At 59.1% G+C, this 21,652-nt stretch overlaps 2 protein-coding genes across 2 annotated transcripts in view; both read right to left on the bottom strand.

The window, feature by feature from the left end:
- Positions 1-2,755: 2,755 nt before the first annotated feature.
- On the bottom strand, positions 2,756-11,323 carry LOC135881718 (2'-5'-oligoadenylate synthase 1-like). The gene is made up of 6 exons (XM_065408406.1): positions 11,128-11,323; positions 7,503-7,797; positions 7,148-7,323; positions 5,291-5,523; positions 4,249-4,393; positions 2,756-3,647 (listed from the first exon to the last, which is right to left on the bottom strand). Exons 1-6 carry the CDS (start codon positions 11,290-11,292, stop codon positions 3,162-3,164), a joined length of 1,500 nt encoding a protein of 499 aa, XP_065264478.1. The 5' UTR covers positions 11,293-11,323; the 3' UTR covers positions 2,756-3,161.
- Positions 11,324-16,862: 5,539 nt separating this feature from the next.
- Positions 16,863-21,652, bottom strand: part of SEMA3B (semaphorin 3B) — a 35,938-nt gene continuing 31,148 nt past the window's right edge. The window contains exons 13-18 of the mRNA XM_065408566.1: positions 21,044-21,135; positions 20,339-20,380; positions 19,321-19,478; positions 18,517-18,572; positions 17,946-18,085; positions 16,863-17,300 (exon numbers count right to left, since the gene is read on the bottom strand). Of these exons, the coding sequence (XP_065264638.1) occupies positions 16,863-17,300; positions 17,946-18,085; positions 18,517-18,572; positions 19,321-19,478; positions 20,339-20,380; positions 21,044-21,135 (926 nt within the window). The remainder of the gene's footprint in view (positions 17,301-17,945; positions 18,086-18,516; positions 18,573-19,320; positions 19,479-20,338; positions 20,381-21,043; positions 21,136-21,652) is intronic.

Below are 21,652 nucleotides of genomic sequence, written 5' to 3'. Positions count from 1 at the left end.
TGGAGGAACTGGACTGCCCAATGTGTCGGGGCTCAGGAGCAGCTAAGGTCTCCTGCATCTCACAATCAACGTGAAAAGCAGTTTTCTGAAAGCAGTCCAGAGACATCATCGCTTGGTCTGCCAAAGGGCATTTGGTTTTATGGTGCTTTTGCCTTCTTAGTTTAGTGAGGTCCTCTACGTGGTTTAACGACTTAGGTGGAGCGGCACAATGGGGAAGTTGAAGCTGGACAAATTCAGCCAGGAAGTAAGGCGTAGGCTTTTGACAGTGAAAGTAATTAACCATTGGAATTAACCCAGGGGCGTGGGGAGTTCTCCATCACTGGCAATTTTAAAATCCAGATTGGCCGTTTGCCTGAAAGATCTGCTCTCGGGGGTTATTTTGGAGCAGTGCTCAGCAATACCCTGCCTCCCAAAGTGCGTTGCCTGTTTCCCCCACCCCAGATCACGCTGTCATGGAGGGCTTGATTTCATCTTTGCTCCCACGGGGGCCAGCAGCACCCTGCCTGGGTGAGAGATGAGCTTGGAAGAGGAAAAGATACAGTCCCAGGGTCACTGTGCCATCACAGGGCCCTGCCTGGCATGGGGCTTCACCCAGCTGGCCACTGGGTGACTCTATCACTGTGCCCCACCCCCACAGGGTTATTACCCAGAGAGAGGTGGGGCTAGGCAGGGGGTGGTGGAGGGCACCGGGAGCAGACCATGCTGGTGGGAACATGGGGCTGGGGGGGGGGGGGGGGTAGAGGAAGAAAGGAAGCAGACGGGAGGCTGTGATGGGATGGAGGGAGGGAGATGGGGTGTCTGGGAGGGAGGATGGGGGCAGACACGGGACAGTTGTGAGGGGTCTCCTGGAGCTAGGGAGAGACAGGTGGGGCATCAGGGGCATTGGGAGGGTGGGGAGATGGAGCATCTGTGACGGGCCCCATGGGACTGAGGGTGGGGCAGGATGGAGTGGGGTGGCTGTGAGGGGAACCTTAGGGGCAATGTGGTGCTGGGGTGTCCCGTAGATGTGGGGATGGCAGGGAGATGTGGCAGGCATGAGAGGCACCATTAGGGCAGCAGGAGCGCCGGAGGTATAATAAATAGACTTGGGTCTGATGTACCCGTCTCCAGCCGTTGATCTCCAGGTGCTGTACAAAGGTAGGGCGACATCACTATCCCCAAGGTACAGATGGGGAAACTGAGGCTGAGGGAAGGGGACACGGCACCTCCCTGTGGCAGGATATCCCTGGGAGCGCTGCGTGCCCATGTTCTCAGAGGTAGGTGCTGCAGCCCTGGGCACTGCCGGCTGGAGCCCGCGGTGGGGCCCAGTCACCCACACAGTAAGTGGCAGAGGCCTGGCAGCAGAACAAGGGTCTTTGGTGAGCTCTCAGGGTGCTGCTAAAATATCAACCCAGCTGTTCCTACCCCAGCCTCTGGGGGCAGTAGCTTGGTACCCTGCCCTGTGGCTCCCGAGACCCACACCCCAGGTGGCTCTCCCAGCCTATCCCCATTGGCCTTAGGCCTGGAATCTCAATGGAGCCCTGCTGGGCTCTCTCCCCCACAGGCAGCCTCTGTCGCCAGCCTCAAGCCGAGAGGGTGGCATTTTGGGATCCGGTTCTAAGACTCAGCCTAGGAGGCGACCAGTCACTGCCCCAACGGCTGATGGGCTTTTTCACCAAAGGGAATGCCGCCCCCCCCGCTGTGCTCAACTTGCGAAGGCTGTCCTGGGCCTATAAGCAATGGCCTGTCCCATCCCACATCGTCTGGGCATCCCATGGCCTTGGCTGTCTCACGGGCCGGCTGAGCTGAAACATGGTGTGCAAATCCCTCTTTCAGACCTCCGAGCCGGCTGCACTGGGCTGGGCCAGAGTCTCTCTTATCTTGGGCACAGTCTCCACCCTCCAGCCCTCTGGTTCCCTCACTGAGCCCACACTCCCTGCCCTCCATACAGCGCCCCCTCCTGGCTCGATACAGGACATTACTCCTCCCGATTGTGCCTTTCCAGCTCAGCCTGGAGGTGGGCACTTGGTAACAAGCCAGCAGGTTGATTATAGCTCAGCCAGGCATGTAAATGAGCCTCATGCATACAGGGCCGGCTCCAGTCACCAGCTGAGCAAGCAGGTGCTTGGGGCGGCCAAGGGGAAGGGGCGGCACGTCGGGCTCTTCGGCGGCAATTCAGTGGAGGGTCCCTGTCCCTCTCGGAGGGAAGGACCTGCCGCCAAATTGCCGCCGAAGAAGAAAGTGGCGCGGTGGAGCTGCCGCCGATCGCGATCGCGGCTTTTTTTTTTTTTTTTTTTCCCCGCCGCTTTGGGTGGCAAAAACCCTGGAGCCGGTCCTGCCCCCATAACCGTGTCCATGACACACTCCCAGCTCCCTGTGCCACAGATATCCCAGCGTGCACTGGCCCACATGCTGCTGGTGCCGCTGTGTGTCCCCATCTGCCAGGTATGCTGTCTCCACTGAGGCACTATGGGATGCACAATGCACTGCCCCGCTGAGGCAGCCGGTGGGGCTGTGTGCGTTGAACAAAGCTGCTGGGGGAGACAACTCAGCCAAGTTTGCTGTAGGCGGGTCGGATGAGGGGGCCACGACCCAGTTACAGAACTGCTGCTGGATCTGCTGGAAGAATTAATGTGGGGCAGGTCTCCGGCCTGTGTGACACAGGTGGTCAGACTAGATGATCTCAGTAAATGAATCTCTGAATCCATGACCCCCGGCTGTATGCACAGGGCAGGTGGGACCCACATCCCATGGACACAACACTCAGGAGCTGGGATTAGCGGAAGCTGTTTAGTTCGGATTCCAAGCAGCACACACCGGTCGGGATTTGGCACGACATAATAACGGAGATGGTGACACACAGCAGTGGAGTCGGGACAGGGAGGAGGAAGGGGACTACAACAATGGGATTAATGAACAATGTCTGGTGGGTGCCCAGCACCCAACTCTGCACTGGGGGCAGTACATCCCGAAATGGGCCATGGAGCGGCGGGAAAGAGCTCCCAGGAGCTGCAGCAGGAGGCGTGGGGATGGGCTGGCACTACAGAAGGACGCGGTGCTGATTCTGGAACGTGGGAGGCATTAGCAAAGCCCTGAATTATCATGCAAAGAATCTTGGGAAACATAGTCCACTGTGATGCTCTCTCTGCCGGGGTGCAGGTCCCAGTGACCCAGTGAGCATCTTACCCACCCCTGAGGCGCAAAAGCAGGTAGACCGTGCTCTTGCTCCGGATCCTGTAATGGGAGAGCGTGTAGTCGTCTTGCAGCTCTTTGCTGTTGAACGTCAGGCGCTGTTGGCTGGCGGAGACACCCGTGCGATCCTCGATCTTCTTCTTCAGGCCCAGGACAGTGTCACTGGCGCGGACGCCATAGGGGATGGTTCTGCTGTTATGGTCCTTCACGAAGATCTCCATCTCCTGGGGCTCGGTCATGAGCATCAGAACAGTGGTGTCGTAGAAGATGCCGTGTGATGCCAGGGTCTGATCGTCCAGCAGCAGCTGGTTTCCCAGGCCAGGCTCCTGCAGGGCCAGGCGCTGCGTGTAGGGAGAGATGCCCCATGCACGCTCGAGCTCCTCCTTAATCTCCCATATGGTAGTGTATGGGCTCAGCCGCAGGGCCAGGCTGACCCCTGAGAGCTGCTTCACCGTCACCTGCATGGGTCTGGCTGGCTGGAATAGAGATAAGGAGACGGGGATGGGTGGGGGTAGGACAGCCCAGGTGGGGCAGCGGTGAACCTCTAACGGCACCCTGGCATAGTAACCTCGGCTGGGGAGTGGAATCTCAACACGAACGTTTTCTGCAGCTCTGGGCCCATCAGATTCTGTAGCAGGGAGCTGGGCAGGAGTGCTGGCTGTGGGGGGAGAGGGATCTCCCAGTTATTTCAGTCCCAGCCTCTCCCAGCAGGGGGCGCTGTGGGTAGCGTGGCAGGAGCACTGGCTGTGGGAGAGCTCCCAGCTACGCCAGCCCCAGCCTCCGCAGCAGGGGGTGCTGTGGGGAGGGGGCAGGAGTGCTGGCTGTGGGCAGGGGCAGCAATTTTAGCCTCAGCCTCTCCCAGCAGGGGGTGCTGTGGGGAGAGGGCAGGAGCACTGGCTGTGGGGGGAGCTCCCGGCTATGCCAGCCCCAGCTTCTCCCAGCAGGGGGTGCTGTGGGGAGGGGGCAGGAGCACTGGCAGTGCGGGGAGCTCCCGGCTACTCCATGCTCGGGAGGCTCTGAACAGGGAAGAGCTCGTCACAGGTGGGGGTGGGAAGAGGCCCTGCGAGGCGTCGGTACCTGCACATCCCAGCAGCGGATGGGGGCGAGGCCGTTCCTACAGCACAGCTGGTCCCGGCACACGGCGGCTTCTCTCGCCAGCAGGGCCCAGCTTTTTCCCTGCCCCAAGGTTCCCGTCGGGTCGGCTGGATCCAGGATCACGGGGCTGTGAACACACAACGGATTCTCTCTGTCTATGTCTCCTGGGTTGAGCCACCTGCCCACGTGGCCAGAGGCTCTGCTGTGTGCCCCAGCCCGCTCCCTCTCCTCCATGAGCCGGGCCCTGCTCTGCGTCCAGGCTGCTGACACATCTCAGCTGCCTGCTGCCCACATTGCCTGCCCCGGCTCAGGCACCGCAGAGGGGAGCTGGAGGAGGGAGTCTCAGGCTTGGCCGACCGGAGCCAGAGTCCCAGGGGCTCGGGGATGGGGCAATGGTGGAGGTTGAGTATGGTCCGGGGTCACCCACCCTGGAAGAGCCAGTGTCCAGGCAGCTGAGGGGCTGGAGACAGCTGCTGCCCTAGTCCCTGCGATACTATTGCACCCATCTCTAGTGCCGGCCCAGGGGTGTTGCCGGGTACCACACGCACTCATTCACGAGCCCTCACCCCGTCAGTGTCATCATCCCCATCATGCCCATGGGGAAACTGAGGCACAGGGTAATGGTGGCGGAGTGGGGGACAGACCTGTGCCAGGCTGTGAGCCCCCCACCCTTTCACGCTCATATGGGTGCTGCCGGGTGGAATCCTGCTCCCTTCAGTTAATGGGGTTTGGCCAGTGAGTTCCATGGGGCCGGGGCTCCCCTTGGGCGTACGCCCCCAGAGGCAGCCTGGCTGCACATGGTGCAGGGCGTGCTGGGCTGGCCATCTTGCTTGGCTGGTGCTGAGTGTAACTGCAGGGGTCTCGGGGGTGGCAGGGCTGAGAGACGCTGAGCAGAGATGCCAGTTCTCTGCTCGCGTGTCCCCGGGTATGACAGAGTCTCCCGCCCATGCAGGAAGGAACGCTGAGCTGCAGCCAGACATGAGTGAGCCGCGCAGAGATGAGAGGAGCAGATGCAAGGTCTCACCACGGCTCCCGCAGCAGCTGTTTGACATGGGGCCCTATCACGGAGGACTGGAGATCGTAGAACTCGGTCCAGTAGACGCAGAGCTCTTGGTACCGGCACAGCAGCTCCATCACCGTGCGGAACCCCTCGGATGTGCTGAAGTTCTCCGCCCCTTTGGTGCCGCTCTCCCAGGCGTAGATGGTCAGGAGCTCCAGGGCATACTTGGGGGGCAAGCCCGACGTTGTCTTGGAAAGCTGTTAAGGAGATGGGGGGAAGCCGGCCTGAGACATGGGATGGGGTGGGAGTACAGGGGCCTCAAATCCCTCTTGCTGCCTGGGCAGGTGGGTGCCCTCCCCTGACCTCTCCCCTGCCCATGTCCTGTGCTCACCACAACCCTCAACTACTTAGCAGTGGCCAGACAAGGTGAGCCGGGGTGTAATGTACCAGCTGGAGACACACAGAGAGAGAGAGAGAGAGAGAGAGAGAGAGTGTGTGTGTGTGTGTGTGTGTAATCAGACCTGCTCAGTTGTGTGTCAAGATCCTATATTGCTAACATCTAGTGGGGATTCTCCTTTAGCTCAGGTGGCAGAGGTCCGTGCTTCTGAAACGGAAGGCTCCACATTTTATTTCCACTGCTGCTGTGAAGTCCCCACAGGCTGTGGCATCAGGCACTGACTCATTTCAGGTGTTTATTAGGATAAAGAAAATCCTTCTCTCCCGACCCTGTAAAGTATCATTGGACAGGCTAGTGTAATTTCCACTCAAGTGAGCAGCAAATAGGTCGTTAAATCATTATCTGAAATTTGCTCTTTGTTCAGTTGCTTGCCCTGAGATTAGAGGAGGACACATGTGAGATTGGATGTTTGAGTGTTTGTTTGTTATGAAGCTACACAATTTAGTTCCAATGAGGAATTTATATCTCTCTATCTGTATCTATATATAAATTGTTGTTTTGTTTTTTAATTATTTTTAATGGATTCTGTTTCCCAGTCAGACTCTGTTCAAGATGGCTAATGATTCTGTTGTTTAACCTCTGGTCCAGTCCATGATCAGAAGATCTCGTGAGCGCTTGCCTCAAAGTGACCTAAGGCATCTAAACCAGTGGTCCCCAAACTTTTCATGTCGCGCCCCCCTTACCCATAATGTAATCTGTCCGCACCCATGTGGGAACTGGGAACTGGGAGCCGGGGACCAAGGCCAGGGCCGGAGCTGTGGCTGGGGCTGCAGCCAGGAGCGGAGCCACGGGGTTGGGGGCAGAGCTGGAGCTGGGGGCAGAGCAGAGCAGGGCTGGGTGGCGCTCCCTCCCTGCCCTCTGTGGAGGCTGGCCCAGGCCCTGTGGTGTCCCTCCTGAATGTTCCTCTGTGCACCCCTAGGGGGGTGTGCCCCACAGTTTGGGGACCAGTGATCTGGACAGATATTCTGGGACTGCTAGAGAGGGACTCAGCAAACTCGCCGGACTGGATCAGAGCCAAGATCCATCTAGTCCAGTGTCCCGTCTGTCTCCAATGACACCCAGGGCCCTTTGATGGGGTGATGGAACCAGCAGCCGCAGCCCACCCCAAGAGCATCCAGGAGAGCAGCGAGCTAGGAAAGACCAGCTTAAGCTGAGATGACCACCACCTCCGGCAAGCAAAATGCTGGGAAGCAAAGTGATCTTCTGGAATGACTTGAGAAGCGCTGGCAGGTGGAGGGGCTCCTGTGATCACCTTCAGTAGCTTTATTCCAGAGGGGTTTTTAAGGTGTGGGAGGTTCTTTTGTCAGCCGAGAGAGCTCCTCAGCTGAACCCGCATTAACATACAGTGGTAACCCCTAGGGTTGGCGGAGCGTGAGAAGGAGCAAAGGGGGTAGCACTGACTGGGGCAGGGCAGGACACCTCACCTCTTTGTACCAGTGCTTGACCAGCCGCAGCAGGTTCTTGAGCTTGGCCGGGCGACGCTTAATGAAGTCCCTCTGCAGCTCGGTGAAGGAGGTGCAGAACTCACCGGGCCCGGCTCCGGCCTGAATCAGATCCTCATAGACCTGGGGGGAAGGTTTGCTGCCAGGAGTCACCTGCCCTGGGGGAGAGAGTGGAGGGAGGGTCACCACACACAGATCTGAGGGGAGTCCAGTCCCAGTGGGCCTTGGGCTATTGCTGTGTCCCATACATAGGCTGCACCCTCATTCCCATGAGCTCTCTCAGGATAAGCCCTGGGGCCCATGAGGCCGAGCTGAGGGGCAGGGATACAGTCCCTACCTAAGGCATCATAGGCCGGGAGCACGTCCACCTCGATGGATTCCCACCGCTTCTTCGACTGGATGGTGATGGAGAGCGAGCGCGGGCAGGTGCCCTTCTTCTTCGGCTGGGAAACCTCCACGTCAACGCTGAAGGCGATGGTCTGTCGGCACCGGTTCAGCTTCTGCTTGACGGTGTCAAGCACAGCCGCACGGTTCTCCATCTGGTCCCGGTAGCTGGAGAAGCAGCTGAGGAAAAGGACCAGATCCGCATCCGAATTGTTCTTCAGGGCCGTCCCCTTCCCTGCGGAGCCGCCCTGCCAAGAAACAGAAGCATTTGCTCACTGCGCTGCCCTCTCAACAAACCCAGGGCGCTGAGCTGCATGGGGGCCTGTGCCCCTGCACCCGCTCAGCCGGGTCACCCCTCTGGCACAACCCCCCATGCTGGGCAGCCTGAAACAAACCAGAAGTGTTAGGATGGGATAGAAAATATTCCTGAGATGAATCCAGTGTTGTAGTGTACACTGCTGGGGCGCCCTCCCCCCGCAGCCCCGTCTGATCACTGATGATGGTCTAACGTCCCCTACTCATGCTTTGGGGCAGAGACTTGAAATTGGCAGAGGGGTGACCTGTGTCTCAGGGATGCGCCTTTTGCCGTGCCCGTGAAAATCCATGCAACTTTGCCCAAGCTAAGAACCTTTGAAATATCTCCCTTCGCACATGCTCAGTACAGATATGTCAGAGTTTGGCCAGCCCCACAGATAACATAGTATTTATATAGCACGTTTGTGACGTTATGAGTGTGATATAATATCTCATTGAAAGATGACAGGGCCAGAAAGAGTTAATTAACTCACAGACTGACCTGACCCATGGCCGAACTTTAGAAACTGGTTAGGAAGATATGTAAATGAATAGAGCTTTGAAATGCAAGTCTGCATTGTTAGAGGTAGAAGGGTAGGTGTTTGCTCAGGTCTTGTGATGTAACCAAACAAGTCTTGTCTATTCCTATAGCTTTGATTCAAAGATCAAAAAAGGAATATTAACATTTAGGAAGATACTTGAGTGAAATAGTATTATTGTCTATATGTCTCTTTGAAGGTTGTGGTAACCTGTATCTGAACTGTTTAACGGATAAATTACCCTGTGCTAATTGCCAGGATGTTTGGGAGAAGGAGAGTTAAGCCTATTGTTTTCTCAGGCCAAAAGGCTGCTGGAAATGTATAAGAACCCTGGGACATGATCCTGCTTCATCTCAGATCTGCTTTGGGTTTCAAGAGGGGGAAACCTTAAGCCATAAGGATTGAGATCCCCAGTCACTGACTGAAGTCACCCTGAGCATGGACATTGGACTATAACCTATGGACTATTTCTAAAAGGACTTTTGGCAACTACAAGCTCATCTCTGCTATGTATCTGAACCTCAAGAGTTGAATTCAAGTCTGTATGTATATTAATCTTTTAACCAACTCTCTCTCTCTTTTCTTTTTTAATAAATTTTAGTTTAGTTAATGAAAATTGACTATAGTGTGTATTTTGGGCAAGATCTAAGTTATAATTGGATCTGGGTATGTGGCTGATCCTTTGGGATCAGAAGAACCTTTTCTTTTATATGATGAGATAAGATTTTCGGTAATCATCATCATATCTGACGTGTGTCTGGATGGAGGCCTGAGGCTGGGCACTTTAAGGGAACTGCGTAGTTTGAACTTCTGAGTAACCAGTGAGGTAATATAGAAGTTGTTTTGTGCTGGCTTGGTAAATCTAAGAATTGGAATATCCACCAGCGTTTGGGGTTTGTCTGCCCCGTTTTGTTTGCAGTTCACCCTAATTGAGTGACTTCAGCTGGCTCCCACGGGCAGCACCGTCACAACATTGTACAGTCAAAGCCCAGCTCTTGTTGGCTTCAGTGGCAGCTGTGAGCACTCAGCAGTTCTGCATATCAGACCCCGGGGACTCCAATTGGGCACCCCAAAAATGAAGAATGCACACTTTGGGCACAGTTTGGGGTAAGTGACTTGCCCAGCATCACACAGGAACTCAGTAGCAGAGGCAGGGAGAGAATCCAGTTCTCCAGGGCAGCATTCAACTGTCTAACCCAGGAGACCTTCCTGGAACCCCCTGCCCCATTCATTGCACATCTTCCATCTGCTGCAAAGTCTGTAGGGATCCTACAGACAACAGTCTCCTTCACTACCTGGCCCTGATTCACCCGTAGAGCACCCTGTGCTCTGAATGAGGCAGGGTCCCATGGAAAAAATAAGATGTGATCATGTAATTAAAGCCTGTATTGTAATACATATGCACAATGGGGCCGAATTGAGGTAAAAATGGCACCTTACCTCTGGCATTTCCTAATGTTTGAGTTGCAATCTCAATAACTCTCTTTTAGTGTAATTTTTCTGGACGTAATAAATGGGACTGGGGAGAGGTTTTGCAAACTTTCTGTCCTGTTATTGGTAAAGAGAGTGTTGATTACAAGGTAGTGACCCAACAGGGGAAAGGTTGAGAGCCATTGATTCAGAGAAGATATATCAGATGTCTAATAATGCTAGATTAAAAGGCAACACATTTAAAACAGCTCAAAGGTATTTTTTGTGACACAGCATATAGTTAACCTGTGGAACTCACTCAATGAGGCCACTCTCCACAGGATTAGACATTCAAAGGATAACTAGAACATCCCTACTTGTTTTCAGCAGAAAGGGAAATGTACAAGGGAGACAAACCCTCATGCTTCAGAGCATAAACCAACCACTAACAGCCTGTGGTCAGGAAGAAACTTCCCCTATAGGCAAATAATTCTATAATTGTCCATGAGATGGGATCCTGTGCCTTCCTCTGAAGCAGCTGGTGTTGGTCACTGTCAGAGATAGGTTACTGGGCTAAAACTGCTCTGACCTGACAATGCAGCTCCTACGTTCCTACCTGACCTCACTGGCAAAGAGGAAGCCAGGGCGGATTTGGGATAATGACCCCCTTTGTTAGCCAAATAGGGCCCGTTCTCCCCCCGGAGCTTACCTAATTACACCAAGGAGGCACGGAGAGACAAGAAGACGGGTACCAAGTTCTTTATTGATCGATCAGCTGAGCGGGTGCTCTCATCGGCTAATGCCAGAAGAGAGACACACCTTACATGGCCGAACAGGCCCTTTTTATAACCAGTAACAAACAACTTAGCCTTCATCCTTTTGCGTCATTATGCTGACCTATAGATAATAGGTTACACAGGATACATATATTATTTTGGGGAGGGGGATACAAGAGACATCTGTGGCGGATACATTTGTCATTTTGAAGGGAAAACAAGGTACATTTGTTGACCCTTTGCACTAAATACCTTGGGGATATATGGGGAAACAGCTGCATATACTTGTGAGCCAAGTGAGCCAGTTAAATTGGTTAACAAATAGCTGACATGATTAAATGCATGGTTAAATGCACGTCCTTGGTTCTATTTAGATCTTTAGGCCTTTTCTATCACCTGTATCCAGCTGTAAGTGGGAGCCCCGTTCAGCATCCCTTGGCCTGTCCAGCTGGGGGTTTCAGCTTCCCCTGATCACAGCGTAGGCACCCAGGCTTTCGCCTGCACCAAAGGAGCCCTGACAAGCTCTTTCACACCGACAGCTGGTCCAGAACAGACTCACCTTCACCGTCTTGAACACCTTGATGTCGTCAAAGCACGTCTCCTTCAGGAAATCACAGATCCTCCGGACAGTGTCTTTCACCTGCAGCTGGAATTCCTCGCTGGGCTGGAGATGCTCCGCGATCCAGGCATCCAGTGAGCCCGCGGGCACCTGGTACAGCTCCATCTCTGCTGCTTTGCTCCCTGTCCCTGCCTTCCTCTGCTGCTGCTGCTTTTAAGCAACCCGGGCACAGCCCAGCCCTGCTGATCTCCTCCCCTGTGGATGGCGTCAGACTGAGCTTGTTAAGGTGGCCTGGGCTACAGGACTGGAACTGTCCACCAGACACCTGCTGGGCATGGGCCAGGAGAGAAGCCTGGGGGCTGGTCCTCATCCCCAATTCCAGGGGCAGCCCAATGCACTTCCCCCATCCCCAGCTGCAGGGATTCCTAGGAGGGGGCTGCCCTCAGGCCATGCTTGGGGGCGCTGTCCTTCATGCCAGCCCCTAACCTCAGTGTCTATCTCCCCCACCCCGCCTGAGAGCGACACTGTAGCCCACGAAAGCTTATGCTCAAATAAATTTGTTAGTCTCTAAGGTGCCACAAGTACTCCTGTTCTTTTTGCGGATACAGACTAACACAGCTGCTACTCTGAAACCGGACCTCGTCCGTGTCAGTTTCATGCTCCCAGGCTGGGACACAGGGACTCTCTGGTAACTGCCCCAGGGAGAGTAATTAACAGGGAGGGTAATTAACCATTGGAACAACTTCCCAAGTGGGCTGGTGGCTTCTCCATCCCTGGCCATTTTTAAAGCAAGTCCCGATGCTTTGCTGGAGGGGCTGGGCCTGGGGTTATTTTGGGGCAGGGTCACTGGCCTGTGCTGCACAGGAGGGCAGAGTCCATTCTGGCCCTGGAATTTAGGAATCAAGGAGACCCAAATGAAGGACCGTGGGGGGACGTGAACTCCCAGCCCAGAGTCTTGTTAATGTCACTCTGCCACCTGCTGTCTGGACACCCCTGAGCGGCAGTGGGGGTCCTGGAGCTGTCTGTCTGCAGCCTCACGGCAGCCTCCCCACTGCTGTGCTTCGTCTCCAGCAGCAAGCCTGCCAGGCCGGCCCCTTCCTTTATGAAAGGGCTGGTTAAGTGGTGGTGAGGTTCCCCCTTGACCCTGACAGTGACCACCCGCCCCCTGGCTGAGGGGTATTTTCAAGCCTGGCTGAAGGAAGAACAGCAGGATTTGGGGGAGGTGGGCACCTGCAGCGCACCCCAGTGCGGGAGCCAGGGCAGAGAAGCACCTGGGCGAGCACTTTGGAGCTGCTCCCTAAGGCCACCTTAACTGGCAGCAGCAGAGCTAAGGGTTTCTCCGGTTTTGATCTGCTAAGTTTCATTTTCCATTCACTAGAGAAACGAAACTGCAAAGGCCCAGCTGGGTGACAAGGGAGGGGCCAGTGTGGGCTGCTGCTGGAAGCCGGGGATCACTCCTTGGCACTGGGGCAGGGGCATCGGATTCGGTTTCCATCTCTTCCCTGCTTGGGAAGTTTCCATGCCTGCCTGGCCTGGGGCGGAGGGGTGGCGCAGCCAGTGCCAGCAGGTGATGAGGAAGCAGCCTGGCCTGCTTTGGCTGGAAGTAGAAACTGAGCAGTGCAGATTATGTCACCAGCTGCAAGGAGCAGCAGAAAGCTCCCAGCAGCACTGCCCACCGGAGAGCGGGCGACACAGAGCCCAAGCGAAACTGGGGGGATTTCATATACATGTAGAGTTGGGGGAGGGGGCTGCCTTTACCAAAGGGCCAAAGAGACAGGAGGGGGCAGATTGGGGCAAACCTGCCCCTCGGTGATTCCCCACCCCTGCAATGTCCCATGGGCCCTAGAGGGGCAAATCAAAGACTGCAAGGCCAGAAGAAGCCATTGCTATCAGCTAGTTTGACCCCTAGCCTAACGTCCAGGGCAGAGCTTGTGGAAAACCAGACAATTTGGGTGTAAGACTGGCCAGTGATGGAGCTCCCACAATCTCCCCCCACAGTGCAGGGCGCTGCTCTGGGCTGATGTACCTGCACTGGCATCACCGCTCTGGCCCCAGTCCCATCCTCTGAGTCCCGGCGCGCAGGACTGAGGGGAGGTGGCCATTTGGGGACCTGTCCCCCTGCCAGTAAGAGCTGCCTGCCCCAGGGCTAGGAGGTGCCAGTAGCTGAGGGAGCCCCGGTGGGGGGTGAGCAATAATGGCCCCTAGTGCTGCCAGACGGGCCTAAAAGGGGCATAGTGCAAAGGAGACTCAACCCTTGTGTCTCCTGCCCCCAGTTCCCTCCCATGCGTGCAACAGTTCTGGCTGCTTGCCGGGGCACAGACCCCCTCCCCCACTGGCACCGGGGAAGGGCAGGGGGCCTGGGCTGCCTCCCAGCCACAGCCCCAGAGCTCAGCACTGGCCAGCGAGTGCCGCAGGCAGCTCCTCCCTCCTCTAGTGGCTGGGAGCTGGTGACCTTGGCGCTGCCAGGTCTCACAGCCAGGGAGCAAGGGGCAGCAGCCAGACACGTAGCATCACAGGGCCCAGATAGCTGGTGGGGGGGTAGGGGGAGAGCTCTCAATGCTCTAGGTGAGCCGGGGTGTGTGCGCCTGCAATCCTGCCGGGAGGGCGCTGAGGCTGCGCAGCTGCCCCAGCCCTGCCTGGGCGAATGGGGAACTGAACAGAGCCCAAGGTGCAGCCCTGGGCTGGGCTGTGCCGTGCTGTTCTGCTATGATGGGGCTTTGCCCTGCCCTGTGAGTCACCCACCCACCCACTGGGTGGCACCACCCCACCCTCCGCCCAAAGGTCACCGCGCAGGCACCCTGCCCAGGCCAGAGCAGGGTCAGGCAGCAAAGGCCGGGGCGAGGGGCTAATGGACAGGGTGTGCAAGGGGACCTGCACTGGACTGGAGGGGTGAGTGGGGAGGAGATGGGGCTGTAGGGGGAAGGTGGGGGCACAGCGAGAGCAGCTGTGAGGGGAATGGCCAGAGATGGGGCAGCTGTGAAGGGTACCATGGGAGGTCCCACAGGGATGTGGGGGGTGAGATGGGGCAAATGTGAGGGGTGCCTCCAGCCTCCCCAAAGCCCTCCAGGCTGATGGGCAGAGGAGCTGGGTGACGGTCGACCTCCTCCTTTCCCCGGTGCGATCCCAGCCCTGGAGAGGGACCCGTCATGCCGCATACTCAGATGACCCTGTCCTGTGGGCAGACAGCTAGAGAGGATCCCCAGCCCGAGCGGGGCCTGCTAGAGCCACTGGGACCAGTCACACGCAGGCATCATGCCCACCGAGCCTGGGCAGCGAGCAGGCTTCAGGATCCAGCCAGTCATCACTCCTGGGGTGTCCCTTCGCTTCCTGCCCCCTGCCCAGCTCCCCCCCACCTCCCGGGGCCTGGGACTCAGCCCTGCCCACGGATGCCATTTGAGCCAATTCTTAACACTATAATAGCGCCGTCTGCTGCACATACACGACTATACACCTGCTGCCTGCTGGTCCAGCCCCCAGAGAGCAGCTGAGCCTGCTTGAGCCCAGGAGCTTCCATCAAAGGCACCTGCTTCTTAGCTCCCGAGGCCCCAGGTTTGATCCTGGCTAAGTGCAGCTCTGGTAGTCCAGGCTCCTCAGCCTGGCTCTGTGGCTCAGCCACCCGTAGCAGGGGCAAAGTGCTGCCCAAGCAGGTTCAGCCCATTTCAGAAAACCAGGAGCACAAGGGTTCATCAACTGCTTTTATTGTGTTAATATAATACAGTCCCGCCAGGCTGGGTCCAGTTCTGTGCCATGCTCCCTTCTCCCACACCAGGGCTGCACTGGCCCGCCCGGCCTGCGACCGCCGCCTTCCTTCTTTTTCCACCCCCTATTTTCTTGCCTCACTGTCAGCGCAGCGGTGATCGCATCCACACGGGCTGGCTCCTGAAGACCTAAGCGGTGCTTTCCTCGTCGCTCACCCGCGTCTCCACAGCGGGGTCAGTGGCGTCACACTCAAAGGGAAGAGGAAAGGCAGGAGACCCAGGCTGGTAGGTTTCGAAGGGGCTACGCGACCGACATACCCACCCAAGGGCCAGATCCTCCAAGGTCTTTAGGAGCCTAACTTTCACTGACAACAACAGGAGCGAGGAGCCTAAATACCTCTGTAGATCTGGGCCGAAATCTCATCCTCGGGGGAGAGGCCCCATTTTGATGACCTGCCGCTGAGCCTGCTGAGCCATGCACTCCATTCTGTGTGGGCACTGCCAGCCAGGGCTCAGACTTAACGTTATAACACGCAGCTCGTACCTGGAGCACTTCAGTGACTGCTCTCCATGCGCTGGCTGTTCCCTGGGCCTCGTGGCCGGGGGAAGGAGGGGCCACAGAGGTGAAGGGACTTGGCCAAGGTCCCACGGCAGGGCAGTGGCGGACTCCCGGTCACCTGAAGCCCGCTGCGCTACCCAGCTGGTGAAAGGTGCTGCACGGACGCAGCCTGGAGCTGAAATGCCTTGTCTCTGGCCAGGAGCAACTGGGAAAGCTGCCTCCACCCACCCAGGGCAGCCCCCTCCCCTGACCCCCCTCTCGGGTGACAGCCGCTCTCCATCCCCAGACAGGCCTCAGGCTTCCGGTGGTGACACCCAACAAGAGAGGCCAGTTGCGATGGGCTCACCCAAATGGCCAGCAGCCAGAGATGGCCGCCGGGCACTGCCAGAGCCGGGCTGAAAGTGCCTGGTCTGGACCCAGATCCCACTTCCAAAAGGCCTGCGGTTATTCCCATCCCACAGAGCCAGGTTTGGGATGGTGGTCGTGGGGAACCACTCTGTGGCTCAGGCCTCAAGGCCAGCTGGCTCCTGGCCTCGAATGCCCGGCACGCCCCATGCTTCCCCAGGGGCCACGGATCAGTTTGCCCTGGGTTTGGGATCGGGCCGAAGACTTGGGGCATTGGGGTCACACAGTGACTCTCCCACTCCCCATCACTCACTCCTCCTTCCCCCCACCCTGCAGGAAGCTGGAACCGTCCCAGCCACACGGTGATCTCTCCTGTGCTGCCTCATTAGGTGGGCACCCTGCCCCTAATTCCAATCAGGGAGCGTCCCAAGTGAGGGGAGAGGCTTGGGCTCTGATCTCCTGCCTGCTGCGCCCCCCCACCCCCATTGCACCATGGGACCACACACACCCGTCCCAGAAGCCACCAGCCAGGAATGTGCCCACGTACCTATGACCAGACCAGCGCCCCCCAGTCCGGGTGCAGCCTGAGGCGGGTTTACATTCATCAGTAACAGTCCGTTAATAAATACATCAGTGGTCGTGTCCCCAGGGGAGCAGGGGGAACCCAGGTACCAGCTTCCCTGCCCCCCAGCGCATGCCAAACAGGGATTTGCCTGGAACTGTCTCCGGGAGGTTCCTGACTCTGGAGAGGGCTGGGTTAAAGGATGTCGGGCAGGGGCCGAGGGCCAATCGAACAAAAACAGTCCCTGCTGGATTGATCTGCTCCACGGGGGACAATCCAGGCTGGGGCACGGCCAGATCCAGGAGGCCTCTTCGGTGTCTGGATGGCGCACGGCCCCTGCTCCTCTCCCGCTGTCCTCCCAAAGCCTTTGGTCTGAGGCCTGGGCCCCCATCTCTGGTTGTGGGGCAGGCCCCGGGGGCTCCCCCCGCACCTGGCTGGGGAGAAGAGTGTCTCAAGGGCGCGGCGACCCCCGCCTAGCTACGCGCGGAGGGAACCCACTGCCGGCTTGGCTTGCCGGTCTCCCCTCTCCCCACCCTCCCCTCCCTCCACCTCCTAGCAGGAGTCCGGCGGGTCACCAGGCGGCAGCGCTGCGGGGTCCTCTCTCAGCGCGGGGCAGCTCGTGTGTGCGCCGTTTGCGGGCTTTCCGCGTCTCCTCCACATGCTTCCACTTGTGGGGCTTGGCCTGGATGCTCAGCGGGGGAGGCCGGGGCGGCTTCTTCTTGGGCTGGTGGCTTGTGCGGCCCCACAACTGCTGGCAGACCTGATCCATGGCGCTGAGATTGGGGTGGTCCACCAGCTGCAGGAAGTCCTGGTACCACAGCTTGCTGCTGGCTGGCTCGGCGGGTGCCTCCTCCCGGGCGCCGATCACCTCCAGCGAGAGGCGCAGGAGGGTCTGGGTGAAGCCGTGCTCCGTGGCCTGGCAGTGGTAAAGCCCAGCATCCTTGCGCGCCACGCTACGGAGGAGGAGGATGCCCCGCTCCGTCAGCAGCACCCGCTCGTCCAGCTGCACCTGCAGGCCCGGGGAGACAAGGCAGAGCTGAAGCTGGGGGAGCAGGGCCAGTGTCAGGGCCAAAGTGCAGTGCCTCAGCGCACCACCCTGGCCTCCCAGGCGGGGCTGGGTAGCTCGGGGGCAGGGCTTGCTGCTAGCAGGCCATGGGCTGCGCCAGTGCTGCTGGGTGGGGATGGGCCGAAGGGGCATCAGGGCAAAGAGATGCCTGATAGGTGCCGAGAGCTCGGTTCAGAGCTGGAGCTGACTGAGCTGGCACAGGGGAAGGATGGGCCAGGACAGCTGGAGCGGGGCGGGGCAGGGCAGGGCCGGGCTGGATTGGGTGTTCTCGCGCCAGGGAGGGATCAGGAGGGGAGAGTGAGGTGGTGGGGCCGAAGTGTCTATGCAGCTGGGAGGGGTCCGGCTGGGGGTGGCCATGTGTCATGCATACACAGCAGTGAGTGGGGTGGGAAGGGGCAGAGGATGGGAGGGGGGTGCTGGAGCCCAGCCGGGAGGGCACAGGGATCCAGGAGCCTGGGGTATGATAGGTGCCAGCCTGTGTCTCTTGGCTCTGACCAGCCTGGGCACAGCCAGCCCGATGCCCCCGTATCAATGCAGCACGTGGGTCGGGCCGAGCAGCCCAGCTCCAGGGGATGGGGGGTCCGGTACCTCCTTCCTCGGGGTGTCGCTGGCTTTCTGGTAGGTCCACAGCACCCGGGCCTGCAGGGACTTGGGCACGCACTCCAGGAAGGCACTGCTGCCCTCCACCCCGTACAGCTTCTTCTCCGGCACGCTGCTCTGGTGGGGATCTGCCGGGCACAGGCCACAGAGAGCGTGAGCATGGGAAACACACCGGGGCAGCCGGGCCATGGGACCGGAACGAGCGAACATGCCCGAGCCTTTTGGGTCACGTGGCACGGAGCAGGCACAAGCGAATGCACCAGGGTGGCTGGGACAGGAAGAGTGTGGCTGGCATGCGCCAGAGCCATGGGCCACGCAGCAGGCATAAGCTATCGCCCCCCCAGGCATCTGTGCTGAGCGGGCAGAGGCACGGCCATGACCTGCGCCCATGTCTCTTCATGCCAGGCGTGTGAGCAGGGGGAGCGCCCCGCCCCACATCCTGCGGCACATGAGCAGGCAGCAGTGGCACTGCCCGGGCACTTCTCTTTCTGGGAGGATGGGCACGCAGAGGGCTAAGGGCTGAGCTGGTACCCCAGGGGCAGGGAGAGGGCACACTGACCTCCAGAGCACAGTGTGTTGGGGTCGCCGTTCCGGACGTCCTGTCGTCGAAAACGCCTGTAGGGGGGAGCGAGGAGAGGGGTCAGGGTGGGGGCACAGCGGGGGATGGATAGACGCACAGACATTTTCTGAGGAGCACAGGGGCTCTGGCAGCCTCTCCTAGCGCCTGGGGAGCGAGCCCCCTTCCCCCCAGCACCCACCAGGAGCACCCTAAGCCGGGCACCCTGCTGGACCCTGGGTGCGGAGCCCCACAGTTCTGTGACACAGGGCCAAGGAGTCTCTCCCATCAGTCCCTAGCGAGGGGCTGTCGTCGTCCTGAACAGGCTGTTGCTGTGCTGACGGCTGGCAGCGCCAAGGTTCCTACCAGGCCCCCCATCACCCTAGCATCTGGGTGCCTCACGCTCTTTAATGTCGCTCCCCTCACACGCCTCTGGGCGGCAGGGCAAGGCTCTTCTCCCCATTGCACAGATGGGGAAACTGAGCCCAAAGTCACCCTGGGAGCCTGTGGCACTGAACAGAGGCCTCCTGCCCCAGGCTGGATCTTACCGCTTCAGCTAGACCCAGGATAAGGCTGGCACAAGATCACCCCAGTGCCAACCCTACGCCAGACGTCACCCCAAGCCCTGCAGTGTGGGGGGCGCCTCTGATGCAGCCGGCACCCCCCACGTGCCTCTCCCCGGTCTCCTGGCGTCCTCTCTGGTCCCATGGCATCCTCCCCATGGCTCGGCGCTTCCAGGAGCAGTGAGGAAATGATCTGAACGAGGAGCCCCTGGGCCCCATGTGGCTGGAGCGGAAGGGGCCGTACCTCTTGGTGTTGGGCATGTAGCGGGTGCAGCTGGTGCCGTTCCAGGCGCAGTAGGGGTCTCTGGCCAGGCAGCACTCAGCACAGCCCTTGCCGTAGATCCCGCAGCGGTGCAGGGGCAGCTGGGAGAGGGACGTCGGGGAGCCCACGTAGAGTTGTTGCTGTTGGAGAGACAAGGCCAGACGGTCGGGGGCGGATCCAGCACCTGGGTGCATGCCATGGCACCGCATCCCCGGGAAGGTGCCTACGCAGCATGTGGCCAGGGGGTCACCGCCCACATGGGGCGTCTCAGGAGGTGCCAGCATGGGGAAAGGAGGGGAGAATCTTCCCCTGGGATGGGGTGGCCACAGTGCCCAGCCTCACCCACCGGGCACCCACGCCAGGGCCTCTGGCGGGCATTTGGGTCAAGGCGGGTCAGGGCCAGCCTAGCTCTCCTGCAGGGGATGAGGCCAAGGGAGAGCCATGGGGATGGCAGCGAGGGTCCCGGCACAGCACGCCAACTGGGGGGAGGGGCAGACGGCTGCCCAGCCTGGCGACCACCTGCACTGGCTGCCCTGGACGTGTCACCAGGCCAGCCCTGAGCTCTCCAAGTAATGGGCCGACACATGGGTCGGTCTCCCTACACCTCCTCCAGCCCCTGTACCCAGGACTACTTTTCCTCGGTCTCCAGTGGCGCAAGGACAACGCTGTGCCAGAATACGGAGCTAATCCCCAGCAAGCCCTACCCTTGTTATTACAATGGCTGGCTCCAGGGCACTGGGGGCGAGGGGCTGCACAGACACAGATGGTACAGTGCCTGCCCTGGATCCAGCTACGACTAGCACCCCAGCTCAGCTGGCACAGTGCCACAGCTGGCACCCTGGCACAGCGCTACGGCTGGCACCGAGCCACAGCTGACACCCTGGTACAACTGGCACCCCAGCACAGCACCAGAGCCAGCACATCCCACAGCTGTTTCCCCATCCCCATCTTTTCCCCTCCAACCCTCTCAGATGCTGCCTGTGCCCGCCGGACTCCTCACCCGCTTGGACGAGATCTGCATGCTGGTGATGGGGGACGAATCCTGCCGAGACAAACAGAGCACAAGGCACTTTAAGGGGGAGTCCAGGCAGACACCAGGCTCCTAGCACAGCCCAGTCGTTGGTGCTTTGCCCGTCTGTCCAGGCCATGCCTGGGGGGGGGTCTCACCGCACTTCTCTAGGGGGTGGTGTCAGCCCCATTGCCCTGCTCCACGGGCAAGGCGCCAAGAACCCAAGTGATGCACCTGAGAGCACAGAGTGGCGGGACCATGGATAGAACCCAGGAGTCCTGGCTCCAACCGTTGGGTCAGGCTGGCGACGCTGGGTTAACGTGGGTGGCAGGGCTGCCTGCCCACGGCACTGCCGGCCCCACCCAACGTGGACAGAGGGGGACGGGCCCATGTGGCAGGCACCCAGTCACACACCTTGCTGGGGGGGCTGGTTGCCACATGGCCACAGCTCCCTCAGCCCCCATCTCATTAGGATGTGGCACCGGCCTTTAGCACCCGGATGGGGAAAGGGATACGCTGAGGCAAAGTAGTTCCAGCCCATGGCTCAGGTTGCTTTTCGCCAGCTCCCAAGAACGGAAGAGGGGTAGAACGGGGGGGGGGCACGACTTCGCCAGCCTGCAACAAGACAGGTGTGTGTGTGTGTGTGGGGGGGGAAATCAGGCCCCTGGCACCTCCCTGCCCTGCCCACTGTCCTACCTTAAACACCTGCAGCTCCTCCAGCAGCAGCTCCTCCATGTTCTGCCAGCTCTCCTTGGGCACCGAGACCACCTTCAGCACTGTGCCAACGTCTGCCGGAAGGGAAGGAGGGGGTGACAGGGCATGACAACATCCACAGCTGAGATGTCCCATCCCTGGGCAGCTCCCACACACTCACACCCGGCTCGGAAGAGACACAGGCCCAGGACCCCACTGCCCAGGGTCAACCTCCCAGATCTGCACGTGGGCATCGAGAGAAGGGGGCCCTGACTGGCAAAGACAGTCCCAGGGAAGCCAAGGGGTCACAGTCATGGCTTAGTGTGAGCAAGGCCAGCATAACCCCCTTACTCTCAGCCCCCACAGCTCTCAGGCCGGGGCAGTATCGTTATCCCCATTTTACTGAGGGGAAACTGAGGCACGGAGCGGGAGAGGGACTCATCCAGCAGGCCAGTGCCAGGGCAGGGAACAGAACCCCAGTCACTGAGCCACTGTCGCTCCCCTATTTGTCCTTGCACTTAGCCACACGCTCAGCTCCCTGCGCTGCAGGAGGGCCTCAGGGCAGCTGGGGCAGCCCAGGTGCTCACTGGGCACGTGTGGCGTGGGTGGAAC

The sequence above is a fragment of the Emys orbicularis genome, chromosome 7 (genome assembly GCF_028017835.1).
Source record: "Emys orbicularis isolate rEmyOrb1 chromosome 7, rEmyOrb1.hap1, whole genome shotgun sequence".
Lineage (NCBI taxonomy): Eukaryota > Metazoa > Chordata > Testudines > Emydidae > Emys > Emys orbicularis.
Note: the sequence above shows the minus strand (reverse complement) of the source record. Positions and strands in the feature narration are given on the sequence as shown.

Excerpts from the sequence above, each read along its gene's own strand:
- LOC135881718 (XM_065408406.1), bottom strand. The coding sequence starts at position 11,292 with ATGGAGCTGTACCAGGTGCCCGCGGGCTCACTGGATGCCTGGATCGCG. Across the intron at positions 7,324-7,502 it reads CCCGGCCTATGATGCCTTAG|GGCAGGTGACTCCTGGCAGC; the intron begins GTAGGGACTGTA and ends TCTCTCCCCCAG. Across the intron at positions 5,524-7,147 it reads TCAAGCACTGGTACAAAGAG|CTTTCCAAGACAACGTCGGG; the intron begins GTGAGGTGTCCT and ends TCTCCTTAACAG.